Source organism: Puma concolor, chromosome B4, assembly GCF_028749965.1.
Source record: "Puma concolor isolate L17-30 chromosome B4, mPumCon1.1.hap2, whole genome shotgun sequence".
In the NCBI taxonomy this organism is placed as follows: Eukaryota; Metazoa; Chordata; class Mammalia; order Carnivora; family Felidae; genus Puma; species Puma concolor.
In genome coordinates this window covers 19,800,351-19,821,928 of record NC_141673.1, presented here as the reverse complement: position 1 = coordinate 19,821,928, position 21,578 = coordinate 19,800,351, and the positions used below count along the sequence as shown (strand labels likewise).

The window sequence follows — 21,578 nt, the reverse complement described above, 5'->3', positions numbered from 1 at the left end:
TACAAATACATGTTTCAGTCCCTTCTTTCACTTCTTTTGGGTATATATCTAGAAGTGGATTTGCTCAACCATATGGCAATTCTATGCTTAATTTCTTGAAGAACTGCAATACTGTTTTCCATAGCAGCTATATCATCTTACACTCCCACCAGTGGGGTTGGTGGGATTCCAAGGGTTCCATTTTCTTAGTATGTTTGTCAATATTTATTATTGTTTGTCTTCATTCACTTAAAAATAAATTGTATGCTACTTTGGCTTGGAATTGCTAGGCAGACAAATGAAAAAGCATATACTAGTTCCCTTTGGGTACAAAAAAGAGAAAAATTTCAAGATACCATGAGAATCAAATGAAATAATGTATATGAAAGCATTATCTAAGTTAAAAAGCTTTATAGAAATGTTAGTAGCAATAATAAAACTTATAATAATACCAGCATTTCCAGCATATTCTTAGTGGGAACAAAAATTTGGCTTTTTGTCTTATGATCAGAAGTGCTCTTGCTTGATCCTGTATATATGAACCTTTTAAGTTGTCTTTTATGCAAAGTTTTTATTTAATGTTTATTTATTTTTGAGAGGGAGGTGGTTAGGGGCAGAGAGAGAAGGAGGCAGAGGATCCAAACCAGGCTCTGTGCTGACAGCAGAGAGTCCCATGCAGAGCTTGAACTTACAGACCATGAGATCATGACCTGAGCCAAAGATGGACTTTTAACTGACTGAGCCACTGAGGCACCCCCCATGCAAAGAAGTTTTAAAGATATATTTGAAAAAGTTACTACCTTAAAGTATTGGTATAAAGTTTAGTTTCTAAAAAGTCAAATGATTCACTACTAAAATTAGATGAGGACTTTATAATAGTTTATCTTAAATATACAAGTAAATCACTAAAAAAAAAGAGTTTATCAGCAAAATATAGAGACATATATAAAGTCAAAAGTACATTCATGATGTATCATGCACGTTTTTTAAAAATCTCAATCTATAGTGGTTCAATGATAAAAAAAATGCTAGGTTGGTAGCTGCATTTTAATAAGCATACTTATATAATTTGTGGCACCAAGATTATCCAAAAAGTCTTAACAAAATAAAAATTATAGGAGTTTAGCATTAAACTCATTACTTAGTCTATCTTTTAAAATAAGTATTTAAATTTTTTAAAAATGTTTATTCAATTTTGAGAGATAGAGTACAAGCAGGGGAGTGGCAGAGAGAGAGGAAGACACAGAATCTGAAGCAGATTCCAGGCTCTGAGCTGTCAGCACAGAGCCCAATGTGGGGCTCGAACTCACAAACTCTGAGATCATGACCCAGGCTGAAGTTGGATGCTTAACCGAGACACCCAGGCGCCCCTAAAATAAGTCTTTTTAAGTTACTTATTAAAGTTACTAGGCTGACTTCAACAAAAAATGAGCCAAAATTTAGAAAGGAAAGGAGAAGGAAGAACTAAACACATACAAATCAGTACTTTTTAGCATATTAGATGCTGTGTGCAAGTTCTTTTTGTTACTCACCTTTCTCACTTATGGGAATCAAATAAGGATGTCAATCACAATCTCTGTTCCCCCACTCTTTCCCTATACCCTTCCTTGTTTTAGTCACATAATCCAGGCTTGGCCAATCATTAAGAATCTTCCCCTGGGAAGAGAGATTGATTCAAGGGAGGGCACAAGACCCACGCAGGGCCAATCACAATGTTTCCCTAGAAATGAGCTATAATATTCCATAGTTTATTTTGTTCAGTTAGCAAAACTAGCAATATTAAAGCCTTCATAATTGTGAATTCCTTGGCTTCAAGCAGTAAGCTCATCTGTAGCAGGAGAGAAGTGAATGACTATGCCAAGGAGTAAAGGTGGAATGGGTGCTAGGAAAGAGAGAACACTGCCAGCCAGACAGCAAGCACTGATGACACGGGCCTTAGATCCTGCCCTACTACCTGGACTTCTTTGCTATGTGAATCAGTAACTTCTCTTTTTGTTTAAACTAGTTTGAGCTGGTTTCTGTGATTCTGAACACGAAAAGAGTCCTAACATACAAATATTGTTGGTTGAATTTGTTTTCGTTAAAGAGATATTTATACTTGTGCTTAAAACCACAGCCACTTTGAGGACACAAAAACCATATAAACATACTTTGGAAAAACATTTTTTAGTGTAGATAAATAGTTTAAAAATATTTTTCATTTTCTTTAAACCTAAGACCATTGAACTTAAAGCAGATTAAGTGACAAAAACATTGTTAGTAAAAATATTACTGAGTAGGAGGTTATGGGGAGAGAGTACAGTAGTTATCATCCAAATCACTTTTCAATATCAACTATAGCACACTTAGAGCTATAATGTCACATGATACTGTTGTCACTCAAGACTGTTCTGTCATAGCTCTAGGCAATGGCAATAGGTGGTCTTCAGGAAAAAGTAAAACACTAAATTCCTGAACCAAGATTGTACTGACCATATAAAGACCTTTGGGGTGGTTATAAAAATGACAATCTAGACTCTGATATTATAGTAGCTAGTGAGACTTATTATAGTAGCTAGTGAGACTTATTTCAGCATTACATTTACTCAAACTACACACCCTTTGGTCTTTTTCTTCTGAATGCCCATCAACCCAGGTATATCCTGTCCTTTGTTGTGGTACATAGATTCCTGCAGTCAGGGAAACAATGTAATGCCCAATACTATAAAGAAAAACAAAGTCAGCCCTCCTATAAGAACTGGCTTTTGCCATTTATCTTGGGGCCCTTTAATTCCCAGCTGCTCCTTTATCTTTTGCTTACTAGTCATTGGCAGGCCACAACTTCTTTTTAATAACATCTCTTTAATATTTCTATTATTTCTCTGACTCTCGTGATCAAGGTCTCCAACACTAGACCAATAACAATATTTTGATGTTGTTTTTTCCTGTCTTGTACTTTCTATCCAGTTTGCCAGCGAGTGGTTGAGAAACGATAATTACATTGAATGGGATTCCAGCTCAGCAAGAATTAAAAATGGAAGCAGTAAAACTATTTTTTGGAATTGTTCAGATGGGGAATTGAGGTCTATCCCACCCTCAACCAGCCAAAGCCCAAACTTTAATCCATTATGTTGTTGTGTGTAGCAGGACATAGACAAAGATTACTGGCAGATAAGGAATTCCCGTAGAGGGCTGGACATCCTTTCAGTATAATTAACAGAAAGTTTTCTTGCTTTCCAGTACCCTTTTGGTTAACACAAATAAATCCCCTCTTGTCAAAGTGAGGCTGAGGTGATTACTTTTACTTCTGGCAACCATAACTTTGGTCATTCCACAGTCTGGGAGGAGGTATAAATGTCTTTTGAATAAATATCTCCAGGACAAATGTCAATGAGCTTGTTTGGTTCAAAGCCTGCACAATAACTTGACTCATTGGATGTTTTCATTAGCCAAATCAATATGTTACACCCACTTACATCAATGGATAGATCATCCAAACAAAATTTATAAGGAAGTATCAGCCTTATATGACACACTAGACCAGATGGACTTAAAATATATAGAACCCTCCATCCAAAAGCAACAGAATATCCATGTTTCTCAACTCCACATGGATAGATCATGTGTTAGGCCACAAAACAAATCTCAATAAATTCAAGAAGACTGAAATTTTATCAAACATTCCCACTCACAATGGTATGAAAGTAGAATCCATTATAAGAATTAATGGAAAAACTAAGAACATGCTACTGAACAACCACTGGGTCATCAAAAAACTGAGAGAAGAGGGGCGTCTGGGTGGCTCAGTTGGTTAAGTGTTTGACTTCAGCTCAGTCATGATCTTGCAGTTTGTGGGTTCATGTCCCACATCAAGCTCTCCACTGACAGTGCAGAGCCAGCTTGGGATTCTCTCTCCCCGCTGCTCCCCTGCTTGTGCTCACTCTCTCTCTTTCTCTCTCTCAAATTACTAAACTTTAAAAAACTCAAAGAAGAAATTAAAAAAAATACCCAGAGACAAATGAAAACAGAAATATGATATACCAAAATCTACAAGATGCAGCAAAAGTAGTTCTAAGAAGAAAGATCACAGCAATACAGGCCTACCACAAGAAAAAACCCCAAATCTCAAGCCATCTAACTTTACACCTGACAGAGCTAGAAAAAGAAGGAAAAATAAAGCTCAAAGTCAGTAAAAGGAAGGAAATATTAAAGATCAGAGTGGAAATAACAGAATAAAAAAAACAATAGAAAAGATCAATGAAATTAAGAGCTGGTTCTCTGAAAAGATAAACAAAATTGACAAGACTTTATCTAGACTAACAAAGAATAAAAGGAGTCTCTAATAAAATCAGAAAGGAAAGAGAAATTACAACTGACATCACAAAAATACAAAGGATCAGAAGAGATTACTAAGAATGACTACACACCAAAAAAACTGGACAACCTAGAAGAAATGAGTAAATTCCTAGAAATACACAATTTTCCAAGACTAAAGAAAAAGAAAATCTGAATAGACCGATTACCAATAAGAAGATCGATTCAACAAAAGTTCAGGACTAGACAGCTTCACATGTAGTGAATTCTACCAAGCATTCAAAGATTTAATACCTACCCTTTTCAAACTCTTTCAAAAGATCAAAAAGGAGTGAATGCCTCCAAACTTATTTTAGGAGGCTGGCATTACTCTAATACCAAAACCAGACAAAGACAGCGCGCGCGCGCGCGCACACACACACACACACACACATTACAGGCTAACATCCCCTGATGAACATAGATGCAAATATCCTCAACAAAATATTAGCAAATTGAATTCAATAATACATTACAAGGATCATATAGCATGATCAAATGGGATTTATTCCAGGGATGCAAGAATGGTTCAAAATCCACATATAAATCAATGCTATATGCCACATTAATAAAATGAAGGAAAAAAATCATATTATCATCTCAACAAATGCAGAAAAAGCATGTGACAAAATTCAATAACACTTATGATAAAATCTCTAAACAAACTAGATATAGAGGGAACACATGTCAACATAATGAAGGCCATATATAACAAACCCACAGCTAACACCAGTCAATAGTAAAAAACTGAAAGCTTTTTCCTCTAAAATTAGGAATAAGACCAGGATGCCCCTATCCCCACTTTTATTCAACATAATATTGGAAATCCTAGCCATAACAATTAGACCAGAAAAAGAAATAAAATGCATCAAATTGGAAAGAAAGTAAATTTGTCACTATTTGTGGATGACATGATACTATACATAGAAAACTCAAACAATAGCACCAAAAAACTATTAGAACTAATAAACAAATTCAGTAAAGTAGCACAGTACAAAATCAACATATGGAAATTTTGGTGTTTCTATAATCTATTAACAAATTATCAGAAACAGAAATTAAGAAAACAATCCCATTTACAGTTTCACCAAAAAGATTGGGGCACCTGGATGGCTCAGTTGGTTGAGCGTCTGACTACGACTCAGGTCAGGATCTCACAGTTTGCAAACTGAAGCCCCACATTGGGCTCCCTGCTGTCAGCACAAAGTCTGCTTTGGATCCTCTGTTCCCCTCTCTCTGCCCCTGCCCCGCTTGTGCTTTCTCTCTCTCAAAAATAAATAAAACATAAAAAAAAAAAAAATTTCATGAAAAAGAATAAAATGCCTAAATAGAACTTTGAATTGAAAGACCTGTATACTGAAAACTATAAGAAAGACACGGATGAAAGAAATTGAAGAAGACACAAATAAATGGAAAGATATCCCATGCTCATGGATTGGAAAAATTAATATTGTTAAAATGTCCATGCTATCCAAAGCAATCTACAGATTCTATTCAATTCCTATTGAAATTCCAATGGCCTTTTGGAAAAAATAATTCTAAAATTTGTATGGAAACAAGCCCTAAAATCCAAAGCAATCTTGAGAAAGAACAAAGCTGAAGGTATCATGCCTCAATTTCAAACTACAGTACAGAGCCATAGTAATCAAAACAGTATGCTATTAGCATAAAAACAGACACACAGATCAAAGGAACAGAATTGACACCCCAGAATTAAACCCACACATATATGGATAATCAGTTTATGAGAAAGGAGTCAAGAATATATAAAGGAGAAAAGGCAGTCTCTTAAATAAATGATGTTGAAAAAACTGGACAACCACATGCAAAAGAATGAAACTAGATCACTATATCACACATAAAAATTAACTCAAAGTCAATTAAAGACTACGATGTCAGACATGAAACCATAAAATTGCTAGAAGGAAACATACAATAAGCTCCTTGACATTGGTCTTAGTAATATTTTTGTGGCTCTGAGTCCAAAAACAAAGGAAACAAAAGCAAAAACAAACAAATGGGATTACATCAAACTAAAATGCCCCTGCACAGCAAAAGAAACCATCATCAAAATGAAAAGGCAACCTACTGAATGGGAGATTTTTGCAAATCATATATCTGACAGAGGATTAATATCTAAAATATATGAAGGACTTATAAAACTCAACAACAAAATAACAAACAACCTGATTAAAAAATGGGCAGAGGATCTGAATAGACATTTTCTCAAAGAAGACATACAAATGACCAACAGGCACATGAAAACATCTTCAACATCACTAATTATTAGAGAAATGCAAATCAAAACCACAATGAGATATCATCTCCCACTGGGTAGAATGGGTATTATCGAGAAGACAAGAAATAACAAGTGTTGCTTAGGATCTGGAGAAAAGGTAAGCCTCACAAACTATTGGTAGGAATGTAAACTGGCACAGCCACTGTGGAAAACGGTACGGACATTCCTCAAAAAATTAAGAATACAAGTATATGATTCAGCTATTTGACTTCTGGGTATTTATCCAAAGAATACAAAAATGCTGATTTGCAAAGATATTTGCACCCCTATGTTCATTCAGCATTACTTACAATAACCAAGAAATGGAAACAACTTAAATGTCCATCATTGGATGAATGGCTAAATAAGTTGTAATATATATATTTATATGTATAGGTATGTATGTATATGTGTATGTATACACACAATGAATACTACTCAGCCATAAAAAAGGATGAAATCTTGCCATTTACAACAACATGGATGGACCATGAAGGTATTACGCTAAGTGAAATAAGTCAGATGGAGGAAGACAAATATCAAATGATTTTACTCACATGTAGAATCTAAAAAAAAAAGCAAACAAATGAATTAACAAAATAATACAAATTTAAGCTCATAGGTACAGAAAACAGATTGGTGGTTACCAGAAAGGGAGCAGGATGAGGGTGGGCAAAATGAGTGAGTGGAGTGAGGGATGGTGATGGATGATGGTAATGACTTTTAGTGGTGACCACTTTGTAGTGTATACAGTGTATACAGATGTCAAATTACAATGTCATACACCTGAAACTTATAAAATGTTATGTACCAATTTTACCTCAAAAAATGCTACAAACTGTACCCCCCCCCCCACTAATATTAAGAGTGTGACCAGCTGAATTTCAATTTCAGAAGTCTGTTCTTTACTGCAAAGTTTAAAATACACATTTTTCAGTTTGAGAAAATGAAAACTGTATAAACCAAAGGATGACTACTCTGTGTATGTTAAGTATGTCTTTGTTGAAAACACAATGGTATACAGGCGACTAGAGGATTATAAATAAGTTGCGATCCAAAAGCCTGGAAAATCCATTGATACCTATTCCCTCATTAAAACATTCATAAATCACAACTAACATTTACTGGCCATTTGCTGCTTGTCCAGAGCTGTGCTAAGTGCTTACATCATTCTCTAAGTCTGAACAACTCTGTGAAGGGTGAAGTCCTATTTACCATTTTACTGATGAGTAAATTTATGCACAGAGCAATTAAATAGTCCAGGGTCATATTGCTAGACAGTGGCAGGGCAGAATCTGAATATGCAGACCATTTCTAGAGTCTGCCTTAGGATGAGCCATAACCATCATGAATTTCATCTCCTGCTGGGCAGGTCCAGAGGCTAGTCTATGTATCCTAGAACAGTAAAAGTAGTAATTACTAGGTAATAATAGTGACCATAGTTCTAGGACATAAAAGTATACAAAAGAACAGGATAAGGGAGAAAATACTTTTTTTTCTCCTGATAAGAAAATTTGCATTGATTCAAAGAATATACCTGTTCTATCGTTCTGAATGCAAAACTAGAATAGATTAATCTTAAAAGATTTCCATTTTCTCTCTCCTTAAACTATTTTTTTAAATGTTTACTTATTTTTGAGAGAGAGAGACAGAGCATGAGCCACGGAGGGGCAGAGGGACACACAGAATCTGAGGTATGCTCCAGGCTTCGAGCTGTTAGCACAGAGCCCCACGCGGGGCTCAAACACAGGACCTGTGAGATTATGACCTGAGCCGAAGTTAGACACTTAAACGACTGAGCCACCCAGGTGCCCCTGAACTATTTTTTTTTTTAATTTTTTTAACATTTATTTATTTTTGAGAGACAGAGAGAGTGCAAGTGGGGGAGGGGCAGAGAGAGACACACACACACAGAGAATCTTAAGCAGGCTCCAGGTTCTGCGCTGTCAGCACAGAGCCCAATGTGGGGCTTGAACCCATGAACCGTGAGATCATGACCTGAGCTGAAGTCGGACGCTTAACTGACTGAGCCACCCAGGCGCCCCTGAACTATTTTTTTTATGTTTATTTATTTTGAGAGAGAGAAAGCACAAGTGGGAGAGGGGCAGAGAGAGAGGGAGAATCCCAAGCAGGGTCTGTGCTATGAGTGCTGAGCCCAACGTGGGGCTCAATCCCATGGAAATGTGAGATGATGAAATGAGCCAAAATTAAGAGTCAGACACTTAATTTCCTGAACCACCAGGCGCCTCTTCCCTTAAATTCTTTAGAGTATGATGGTGACAAAGGTACTCTTTTACATATCTTTTTTTTTTTTTTTTTCAACGTTTATTTATTTTTGGGACAGAGAGAGACAGAGCTTGAACGGGTGAGGGGCAGAGAGAGAAGGAGACACAGAATCGGAAACAGGCTCAAGGCTCTGAGCCATCAGCCCAGAGCCCGACGCGGGGCTCGAACTCACAGACCGTGAGATCGTGACCTGGTTGAAGTCGGACGCTTAACCAACTGCGCCACCCAGGTGCCCCTACATATCTTTATTTCAGTGTCATTGGAAACTAATTTTTTCAAGCTAAACAGGAATAGTTCTTGGCTATATAAGCACTATTGTTATTTTCAAAATCTTGGGAATTTCAAAAATAATTTATCATTTAGAAGTAGCAAACAGGGGCGCCTAGGTGGCTCAGTCGGTTGAGTGTCCGACTTCGGCTCAGGTCATGATCGGGTGGTTTGTGAGTTTGAGCCCTGCATCGGGCTCGGTGCTGACAGCTCAGAGCCTGGAGCCTGCTTCAGATTCTGTGTCTCCCTCTCTGCCCCTCCCCTGCTCACACACTGTCTCTCTGTCTCAAAAATAAATAAAACATTAAAAAAAAAATAAAACAAAGTATCAAACAAATTTTATTTGGTAACTATCAGGCATTTTCTTCAGTTTCATAAACTTTCTAAAATTCAATGACAGTCATTTTTCTAGGAAAATAGCCAGGTCTTATTTCTCCTTATATAAACTGTTTTATTTTAAAATTATATACTCTTAGCTTCCAAATTTTTATCCACACAGGTCAATGAAATCATAATGTATTTTTGATCAGTATTTATTTCTGTATCAACTTCATCTTTGCTCTTTGCTCAGTGCAGACAGATCTAGACTATTCTAACCATTGTAGGAGTCTGTCTTACTACTTAAGGCTAATTTTAAAAAAGTGTATGCTTACACTTTAAAGGAAAAACAAAACAATCTTTACTGAAAGTTCTTGGCTGAGGCTTAATTTGTACTAAGATTCTCAATAAAAGTATACTCTTCCCTCAGATGGCACATTTTCTCTCCTTCAGCATCTCCAACTTTTCTCCTAAAGTCAGACTCCCTAATTTTCTATAAACATCATTCTCAAAGTGCCAGGATTCCTCTTTAACAAGATGGTTGATTTCACTTATCATATCTAGATAAATGATAAATGCTGAGGTTTTCTAGTAGTAGCAGTGATAGGTTATAGTGAGTCACCCCCTCTTCAACCCTTGTGACTGATGGCATGTACGTATGAGGTAATGGATCAGAATTCAGGCTCCAGGCTGTGGTTGAGGAGCAGCTTTTCTGTAAGACAATGTTAACTGTTACTGGAATTCTACCCCAAAACTTGGCACCACCTTGCAACTGAATGTTTCTCAACATTTACGGACAATGACGGGCCTTCAAACTTCTAAATGAGATAAGTCAAGGAAGTATTGGGGTGCTGGTCATTCTCCCCTTGGTAGTCATCCATGGACTTCCTCCCATAGTGATACCTAAATGGAGTCTTAATTAATATGAAATTAGCCAGGCCAGAGAGGTCCAAGGAGAGGTAAAAAAAAAAATTGAAGATACCAAAAGGGAATAGGGGAATTCAGAGAACTGCAAATAGTCTGCTACAGCTGCAGGAGATAGGAATGTATGGAAGAGTGGCAAGAAATGAAGCAAAAGAGTCTGGGTCTTGATGATAAAAGCATCTCTAAATGCAATTCTAAGTTGTTAAACTCTGTGTTGAAGGCAGTTGAGAGTCACAGAAAGTTTTGAAACAAGAACAAAGTATGAACAGATCCACTAAGGCTTTCGTGGCAGACTGAAAGAGAATAAGGAAACCAATCAGAAGCAATTATAATAATTCAGGTAAGGAATGATGAGGGATGTGGTCAGCTGTGAGAGATTAAAAATGAAAAAAATCATAGTGACTGACATAATCAGGGATAGGGAAGAGGGTAAAATCAAGGATGACTTTCAAGTTCCTGGTGTGGGAGCTGATTGAAGTAAAGGATTATGAAGTAGGTTTAGGCTGGGCAGAGGATGAAATGAAGCCAGTAGGGGGTAAAGAAATTGGATATCCAACATATGCTGATACTTATTGGACTGTTAGTTTTCCAGTACATTTTCTCTAGAGAGAAAAATCATCATTTTAAAGGTCATTTTAGCTCTCTGTTATTATAGAAGATCTACTGTGTATTTCCAGAAGCAAAAAAGAGGTCATGGTCAATGTTAAATATATTTATAACATATATTCCAAAGAATACCAAAATGGATTGGACCCATATGTTCTATTCACATTAAAATATATGTCACAATCCATCTGCTTTTAAAGTGTGTGTCAGAAACAATTTCCAGAACAACTGCCAAATATCCTGGAGATGCTTTAGTTCAAATTACCAATATATGCCATTGTACTTGAACTGTTTGCTACTTGGATATATACTAAATGTAGATACATGTTGGAAATCTATTCTTACAGACTTGAAAAAAATTCTTAAATATTATTTTTAAAAGATAAGATAGGAGAAAAAGACTGTTTTATGGTGTTTCACCTCCAAAATGCACACATTTTCTTGAAGGGCTGACAGCCAAGAAAAATTTCAAAGTATACTGCTAATATAATATGAATGTCTGGATAACATAACCAAATACATCGGAGTGAACTAAAACCCCAAACTGGACTCTTTACAAGTATCTAGATACTTGAAAAACAGACTAGCTCTGAATAATCCATTAAGATATATTTTATCCAGAATGAGCCATGTAGCCAGGTTTGCTTGGATGGAATAAATTATTGTCAAATTTCTGAGCCACAATTTGTCAGCATTTCTCAAAAATTTTTTTTATAAAATTCACACAAACAGATATCTAGTTTCATAATAATTATTAATGTGGACCTAGAGTGGCTTTACTTTATTCCTCAATCTGGCTCAACTTAGATCATGGTAGAGTAAACTTCTTATATACTAAGGTCTTAAAAAATCTGGTAGATAATTAAGAAAAGAAAGAAAAAAAAAGAAGAATAAAATAGAATAAAAAAGAAAAGGTAGCATGAAAGAAAAAAAAAAAACCCTGCTTCATATAGACATTACTGCATGCAGCAAAACTGTCATCAAATTCCATCTCTTTTGGATATATATATATATATATATATATATATATATATATATTCATCAATAATCTATTGAAACTGCTCCTTAAATATGCAAAGGCTGGTTTTAGTAGCATAGGGTAGATTTTTCAATTTTGTAATATTGGGAAAGACACTGTTTATGAAGATGGTTTCTTCAACAATAAAACACTGTTTAGTGGAAAAAATAGAGCTTGGAATATTTTTATTATAAATGATAAATTCAACATATTAGTGTAACATTATATTAGAAAAATTACTTACTCAAGAAGATCTGGGTCTAGTCCTTCCGATATCATTTTGTTTCTTATTGCCATCACTGGAACACCCTAATCAAAGGACACAAGACAATCAATTATTAAAAATGCCTCTTTCATAAAAACAGATAAATAGACCAATGAAGCAGAACTGAAGCCCAGAAATAAACCCAAATACAGATGATGAACTAATATTTGATGAGGGAGCAAAGCATACTCAATGGAGAAAAGACAGTCTCTTCAATTAATGGTGCTGGGAAAATTGGACGGTCACATGTAAAAGAATAAAACCTGATCTTTATTTTACACTACTCACAAAAATTAACTCAAAATGGATTAAAGACTTATATGTAAAACTTGAAACCATCAAACTCTTAGAAGAAAATATAGGAAAAAAGTTCCTTGACATGGGTCTTCATAGTGATTTTTGTGGAAATCACACCTAAAGGATGAGCTACAACATTTGTAAATAAGTGACACTATATCAAACTAAAAAGATTCTGTTCAGCAAAAGAAACCATTAAAAAAGTGAACATAAAATACCTACAGAAATATTTAGGTATTTATAAACCATATGTCTGCTAAGGGGTTAATATCCAAAATACATAAAGAACTCATACAACTCAATAGCAAAAAACACAAATAATACAATTTAAAAATGGGCAAAGGACCTGAATAGGCATTTTTCCAAAGAAGATATATGAATGACCCACAGGTACACGAAAAGATGCTCAATATCCCTAGTTACTAGAGAAATGCTAATTAAAAATCACAATGAGATATTACCTCTATGCCTGTTAGAATGACCGTCATTAAAAGATAAGAGATAAGAGATGCTGGTATGCACGTGAATAAACAAGGGAAATTTTGTGCACTGTTGGTGGGACTGTAAATTGGCACAGCCACTGTAGAAAACAGTATGAAGATTCCTTAAAAAATTAAAAATAGAACTACCATATGATCTAGGAATTCCAGTCCTCGGAATATATCCAAAGGAAATGAATACACTAACTCAGAAATATATCCTGTAGCCCTATTTTCCTACTAGTATTGTTTATGATAGTCAAGACATGGAAACAAGCTAAGTATCCATCAATGGATGAATGAAGAAAGAAGTTGTGGTATATACACACACAATGGAATTCTATTCAACTACAAAAAAATGATAAAATACTACCATTTATGACAACATGGATGGACCCTGAAGGTATTATGCTAGGTGAAATATGTCAGACACATAAAGACAAATACTGTATGATCTCATTCTATGTAGAATCTGAAAACAAAGCAAAACCACCAAACTCAGAAAAAAAAGATCAGATTTGTGATTACCAGAGGTGGGGGTTGGGAAGAAGGAAGGGGAATTGGAGGAAAGTGGTCAAAAGGTACAAACTTCCTGTTATAAGATAAAGAAGTGCTAGAAATGTAATGTAATACATGATGACTACAGCTAACCCTGCTATGTGATATACAGGAAACTTGTTAGGAGAGTAGATCCTAAGAATTCTCATCACAAGGAGAAATTTTTTTCTTTTCACTGTATCTATGTGAGATGATGGATGTTAACTAAACCTACTGTGGTAATTATTTCACAATATATGTAAATCAAACCATCAGGCTGTATGCCTTAAACTTATACAGGCTGTATGCCTTAAACTTATAACTTATACAGTGATATATGTCGATTATTTCTCAATAAAACTAGAAAAAAAGTAAATAGAAGCTAAAAAAAAAAAGCCTCCTTTATAGGTCTTCACATACCCCCAAAACAAGACCTTTTATATGGCTCATTATTTAAAATTGCTCTTCTTTTGCCTTTATATTAGTATGTATGTAGCCCTTGAAAAAATTTTTTCATGTTTATTTTTGAGAGAGAGAGAGAGAAACAGCATGAGCAGGGGAGGGGCAGAAAGAGAGGAAGACACCGAACTCGAAACAGGCTCCAGGCTCTCTGAGCTGTCAGCACAGAGCCTGATGCAGGGCTTGAACCCACAAAGTGTGAAATTATGACCTGAGCCAAAGTCAGAAACTTAACTGACTGAGCCACCAAGGTGCCCCTACAAGGTACACATTTTAACTGACTTCATGGAATCAGTGCTATCAATAGCACATCCCCAAATTAAATCATTTGCACTTATCCGTTACTAATTCTGCTGTACACACGTCAGATATCATATTCTCACTTTCTTATATCACCAAAAAAAAGGTGATAACTCAAATGATTAAAACTTTGGCTGGGATGGTACAATACATACTTAACAAGGTGAGTAAATGTCTTTTCAAATAAAGACTTCAGAGCTTTCTTTTTTTTTTTTTAATGTGTATTTATTTTTGAGAGAGACAGAGTGACAGCATGGAAGGGGCAGAGAGGGAAACACAGAATCCAAAGCAGGCTCCAGACTCTGAGCTGCCAGCAGAGAGCCCCATGCGGGGCTTGAACTCCCAGACCACAGGATCATGACCCGAGCTGAAGTCGGACGCTTAACTGACTGAGCCACACAGATGACCCTGAGAGCTTTCTACTCTGAAGTATAGTGATGTTAATGTTCTTTTCCTAATGGTCCAACTCCATTTGGATACATTATGCACAAAGGTCAAATAATTCAAAGAACTCTCCTGGGTCTATTTATATATCTTGCCTCACCAATACAAACACTAAGTAATGATAATGCTAATAGTGTACAAGTCACAAAAATACTAAGAACATATGAATCTTAAAATTCAGGATAAGAACATCAAAACTAAGAAAAGGATATGTCAGAAATAAATACAAATTTACTTGAAAAGGTAAATGATTTGATGATAAATAAACATTTATTGAAAGCTCACTTACAAAGCTCTAAGGGAAGAAGATGCAATCAAGTCTCTTTGTCAATTCCTGCTCTTCACATCATTCCAAAAGATGAGGAAATGTTAATATGATGTGTTAAATTTGAGGACCTTGATTATATCACTTTCAAAAGTAGAATCACTGTGCTTTAAAAGGTTGTACACATGGCTGGGACCCTCTCCGTCTTATCTCTTCATCCCATGTGGCAAAGGGGTAAGCTGAGTCAGGGCCCACATGGGGAAAAAGCCCAATCACTTCTCCACTGGTGCTGCATACTCTTCCCTTCAGGCCTTCCATGTCACTAGCCAGTTGTGTGACATTCAGTTTTGAACCCAAGATATAGAAGAGGCCCTTTAGGAGCACTGATAGTCCAGTCCTATTTCTCAGAGCTCTACCCTGAAGTTTCTGGCACCAACCCAATTAAGATTCCCCTGCTTTCTTTTGCAGTTGTCCCTTTTGTTTTCTAGTCTCAAAAGAGTAAATTTCTAGGGTTAGTGGTAGAATTCTGATATCACAATCCCATACCTTCAATGTTTAATAACACTATGGCAGCAGAGTGCTTTATGCTGAGAAAAGACATAATCAGTCCCTGCCCTCAGGGAGTAGTCTAATAGATGTAAGTGTTAGGTAATCACAGTACAATCATGCAATTGATACAGAGGTTTCTAGAATGGGTAATGTTAGACCCAAGGAAAGGCAGACTGAGTTGAGGACAAGCAAAGGATTTGCTGAGGTGAGTCTTAAAGATGGGATAGAAGTTTTGATTAAAATGAAAAACACAAAGACTTAGAAATATACACAATGTTTAAATAATCTATCTTACATAAGTTTTCTCAAACATATATTTTTAAGAACAAATATATACTTGTGTAGATAGGTCCCTCCCCAACAATGCTGATTATATTTTACATTTCACCTGATAAAATCTGCATTTAAATCTAGGCAAGTATATGTACAAATGTGAGAATCAAATGGATTATAAATTTAATATGAAAAGTCTTCAAATTTAATGACCATATATCTCTCACAAAAATGTTACAGATCTTGCCATATTAAATTCAGATCATTATTAACTACAACCCTCATTTTTAAAATCAGAAAATGTATTAACATTTAATTCTTACTTTTTGAAAAATGTCCAGAAAAGTTGGTTATAGAAGGAGTCATAAGTTGCCTTCTATAACCATAATTTCTTATTTCAGTAATGGAGGAGGAAAAGTCCAAGTTCTCTACAGCTTGCTAGGTTAAAGGAGGTTGGGAAAACAGGCTGTCTTTCAAATTTATAGGTTACCCAGAAGACTCTCTCTCCTGAGAGGCAGCAAAGGCAAGACTGTCATTTACAGGCCCTTGTATACATTCATCTTCATAACTGTTATGTTTAAATTATAAATTAGTAAAATGTAATCTACTAAGCAGTGGACATTTAAATGCATCCTAAGGGGCGCCTGGGTGGCGCAGTTGAAGCGTCCGACTTCAACCAGGTCACGATCTCGCGGTCCGTGAGTTCGAGCCCCGCGTCAGGCTCTGGGCTGATGGCTCAGAGCCTGGAGCCTGTTTCCGATTCTGTGTCTCCCTCTCTCTCTGCCCCTCCCCCGTTCATGCTCTGTCTCTCTCTGTCCCAAAAATAAATAAACGTTGAAAAAAAAAATTAAAAAAAAAAAATAAATAAATGCATCCTAAATGTTAGAAAGATGAAAATAAATAACACCTTTGTAAAAATTTCTTCAAAGCCATACTCCTTAAAGTAAAACTGTTCCATGGGGCAATCTTTAATAAATTCTAAAAAGTAAAATATGGTAGGTTTGGAAGGCAAAGAATGTGGAAGATAAAACTTTGGGCCTCTTGTTAGCTTACAAAGTTTCAGAATAAATGAAAGGGAAAAAAAAGGCAGTTACTTGCTTAGGGCCATCCAATGTGAACAGACACTTACATTTGGAAGAAAAAAGCAGGAGTTTAGAATATTTCATAAAAATACACTAAAGTGCTAAGGAGAGATGTGAAAAAAAGCAGAATTTTATGTTATATTTCTTTAAAAATACCTCTCTTTCTATTAACTATGGTTTGATGGTATAAGGTCTTGCTACAAACTCAACTACATGACTTATTTATTATACTTTAGCATAATCCATAGGACATCATCGGAAAGGTTATATAAATAAGTTACAAAGCCAAAAAAACAGAAGGGAGGAGAAATGTGGTTGAAAAAAACATTTCCTAAAAGATAGCAAAAAAAAGTGTGTATGAGGTAGAGATGAGGAGAGGCAGAGGGTAAGGAGTAATGGGGGAGGATAAGTTGGCAGAATTAGATAAGCTCCCTATTTTAACATTAGTTTTACGGACTTGGTTATAGTATAAAAATAATAGAAACCTAAATCTGTAAGCTCCATATTTTACCTTTCGTTTCTTAAAGCTGTTTACAGTGTAAGAATACTGATATTACCAAAATTTGGTGACTCTTTAGTCCTTTATGTATATGGATACAGATAAAAGAAAATACAAATAACTTACAATATCTTAGCCTAATAGAGACTTTTAACATTGTCATCACCTTAATACAAATCTCATAAAGCTTGACACAAAAATAATTTGGCCTGTGTTCCAAACGATGCATTCCAAAGGGATTTGCTGCTATGTTTCCAGTGATGTTGCTTAGAAAATTTGTTGTTTTGATATATTCTTCCTTAGGGGTTAAGGAACAGAGCTGGGTTTGTTAAACATCAAAAAGAAGTGTCCAATTTCTGATCTCCAAGAGACAAAGCTACTGGTGGTCTGAGGAGGACACGAGAGACCTCAAAACTGAAGTCTACTGAACTGTGGGATTATTTTTGGCAAGTGATAATGGCACTTAGTCCAACATAAGTAATGAAGAAGAGAGAAGGCAGCCATAAGTTTGATGTTCCAAAAAATCACGTCTGTATTTGCGTCACTGGAGAAAGTGTGTAAAGAAGCCACACTAATGAAATTATGATGGCAACACTAACAGTTACCAGTTTCTTATATCATAAAAACTGAAGGTTGCCAATATTTACATTTATGTATTGTGTTAATGAAAGACAAGTTACTAAATTCTTTTGTAAACCATGTTGAAATTTTCCTAAAGTTTTAGATTAGGAGAAAAAAAGGCCTTTACTCAATCTAAGAGATAAATGACCTTCCTTTTTCAAAGTATTTGTTCATAAAGTAACATAAAAATGCTCCTTATACTTTAGTTTGCCCTCTCAGTTTATAAGCTTGAATCACAACAATTCAGTTATAAAAGATGTAAAATATGAAGCTTTTTTCTCTACTAGGTCAACAATTAAAAAAAAAAAAAAAGATCTGTTGAGTTGACAGGTGGATAGTACTTTTTTTATTCGCAGGGAGAGGGAATGTGTAGGAGTTGAAAAGATGCTACGGGTTGGAAAAAAGGTAACCAGTCCTCTAATCAGGTTGTTTATTTAAAACTAGCTTAGTGAAATGAACTCAACCATTTCTTTGTTTTCTGATTTTCAATAGTGCTATCTTAAAAATACCTACACTGCCTTTTCTGAAATATATTAAGTATGGTGCTATAATTAGAATACAATTTTCAGGTGAAATATTCTATATAATAGTTAGTAAATGTTTACCGAACAAACCCTAACACAAGAGCAAGCACATACTCAATGATCTCCTTCTGGAAGTTTTCAGTGAAGGAATACAAGATTAATATAAATAACCTCTTAATCACTGTAAAATGAATATGGCTGTCCAAAAAAAGGGGAAGCTTTATTCCTAATGACTTGCGTAGATTTAGAAGATGCTAGACTCTGATATAACTCCAATACTGTTGCCACAAAGGGTTGTTGATTTGAACCTAAATATGTGGGGAAAAAAAGAGGTTCACATATCCTGACTGGTGCTATACACAGTGGTTTATAGTGGAGCGAAGAGGAAATTATGCCTTTTACAATGATTATCTTGAGAGATAAGTTCACAGTGAGAATGTATTTCTCACTGAGTGCCCATGATATATCTTTAAAGATGAAGGAACAAATCACATGGTAAAATGGACAAAAATGACACTGGCCATGACCAGGGCCCCAGGAAATTGGTGAGGTAGTTATTATTACTTTATTCATAAAAAATAAATATGTTAGCAATTCCCCATGTGCCTTTTAGCTATGGGAACTAAAGTTAACTTAAATCCCTATCAAGAAAAACCTTTAAAGAAATTATTTCAAAAGGTGAAGGATCTATTGTTACGAGTCAGTTCAAAATACAGCTACATCAATTTCCCCATGTGACCTATTTTCCCCCTGGATACTCTTGTAACATGATAAATATTAAGTGCAATGATCATGGTGCTTTGTGTTTTCTTTGCATTTTGTAGGTACTCAAGTATTTGTTGATTTAAGAGTAATTTGGAGCATTATAATGCAAAAATTATATCTAAAATTTAAAGACTGACTTTGTAGGCTAATTAATGCTAGAACTCCATTATAGAATACCTCAGCTACATTATAGCTTTGCTATACCACATTTCACTCAAATGATACTTGTTTATTGAAATAGGTATTCATTAAAATTTCCTAAATTTAACTACATTTCTACTTTCCAGGAATAAAAACTTAAAAAGAATTTCTCTAACAAATCATTTTGGAATTCACTACTTAAAAGTGTAATTAAGTTCAGATGGCCTCGTGTTCCATTTTTGAAAACTTAACTTACTTATACTAACTTATATGTACTTAGTCAAAGAGATTTAAAGAAATATCTCCAAATACAGCAATAAAAGCTATAAAAATAGAATTCCTAGTAATTAATTATAAAGATGATTCTACTGATTGAAATCACAAAATAGTCACTTTTGAATTAATTTTCCAATAGTGGTAATGTGAACTGGTGTGTTATAAGTCTCTCACTCAATGCCCCAGGGATCCACAGGTACCCATTTCAGGAGGTATGATCAGTATCAGCCATTCCACGTGGCTACAGAACCACAATGAAGGGCCCTGTATCTGTTATCAGTGTGTCATCAGCACATAGTCTAACCAACTAACCGAATAAAAGTCATTTGTGAACTTAGGCTAGGAAAACAACAAGGAAAGTTGGGATGCTGTCTTATATTATGAAAAACTGTGGTAAAATGTACTTATATCTAGAGACATTTTTAAAGATTACAGTATTAAGATGTAGATATCTTCAAGAAGAGAAATAAATATCATTATTTTTCCCAACAAAATTTAGTATTTTGAAATCTACTTCTTTTTAAAACATACAGTTAACACAGTATCATTTTTTCCAAACTATAAAACAATCCTTAGCAAAAAATTAACTTGCAAATGAAATATGTTATTGTATGTTACATTGCTGTCATCTATTCAAGATGAATTATCTTCCACACCAGGACTGTCTACCCCATTACGAATGCTTATGCTATCAGATCCTTGTCAAAAATGGTGCTAAAATGTCTTCCTCAACTTGATGGTCTATAAAACCTCTAAGATACTTCTCTCCCATGAGAGGTGAGCCTACTTCCTTATTATAGCTCATTTGCTTCTCTGGTCTTTTACTTTTTCTCCCACTGATTAACTGTAATCTTAGACAAATTTATAGTTAAAGCAAGAATCACGATATTTCTGAAAAGGATAAGTAAGTAACTACTTAACTGACATCACTATTATTTCCTCCTTACAGCTTTGGAAAACTTTTTTGTGAGGTCCCTTATTTCTGACAGAGGTGGTCAGTAGGAAAGAAGATAAAAGGGCACTGAGAAATCAAAGTTGGGTGACTAAAAAAATTACAGTTGGATCGGAGTAAAAGAACTATACCACATATTTCAGCAAGTATAAAAACTGTCATGTTAGCGTGTATCTTCAAAAGCTTAAGAACCTTAATAGTAGAGTACCCTTCTTCTTGTCACAATTTTTAAGTGAGTTGGAATGAAAGATATGAAATCACAAGTTAAAAACGTGTTTCTGCTACATGCCCCTTGTTTTTTTTTTTTTTTTTTTTGGTTCCCATTTTATATATCATTTAAAGGTGATTCCTATGAAATTTAAAACTATCTTAAGCTTATCCTCTAAAAGTCCCCTCTATGTTTTTGTTTGGTTAACTCCTTTTTCTTTCTTTTGTGGAAGTGACATAGGGAGGTATGGTGTTACAGTGAATTTAACGCAGATGAAATAATTTTATTGGCATTCAGCAAAATAAACAAATAAAGAATTGAATGTTTTGGCTTGAAAGGATTATTTCAGATAGGCCATCCTATATAAATTATTTTAATTATGATACCAATGACACACAAATATGACACAGGGAATAAATTCCTAAAGAAATATATTCTCTTCATACATACATTTATACTTAGGAAAAACCGACTTGACAAAAATTTTTAATTATCTCATATATTATTAAAAAACAAAGAATTCAAGTGTACAGCAGCCAGATCTCCTCCTACAACTCTAAAGGAGACTAATTCTGTGTACACCAGCTTGTTGGTATGTGACCACTCTTCAAATACGACTGAGGATTCTAAATGC

At 35.1% G+C, this 21,578-nt stretch overlaps 1 protein-coding gene across 6 annotated transcripts in view; it reads right to left on the bottom strand.

The window, feature by feature from the left end:
- The window catches only part of WASHC3 (WASH complex subunit 3), a 95,869-nt gene that overhangs the window by 50,283 nt on the left and 24,008 nt on the right, over positions 1–21,578 (bottom strand). For 5 of the 6 annotated variants that reach the window (XR_015253390.1, XM_086712517.1, XM_086712520.1 and 2 more), the window contains exon 6: positions 12,253–12,317. Coding sequence is in view for 5 of the 6 variants with exons in the window: in XM_086712517.1 (XP_086568643.1) it covers positions 12,253–12,317 (65 nt within the window). In the remaining variant the exon portion in view is untranslated. Of the gene's footprint in view, positions 1–1,580; positions 1,636–12,252; positions 12,318–21,578 lie in introns of those variants that run through there. The other variant, XM_086712518.1, reaches the window with a different exon arrangement.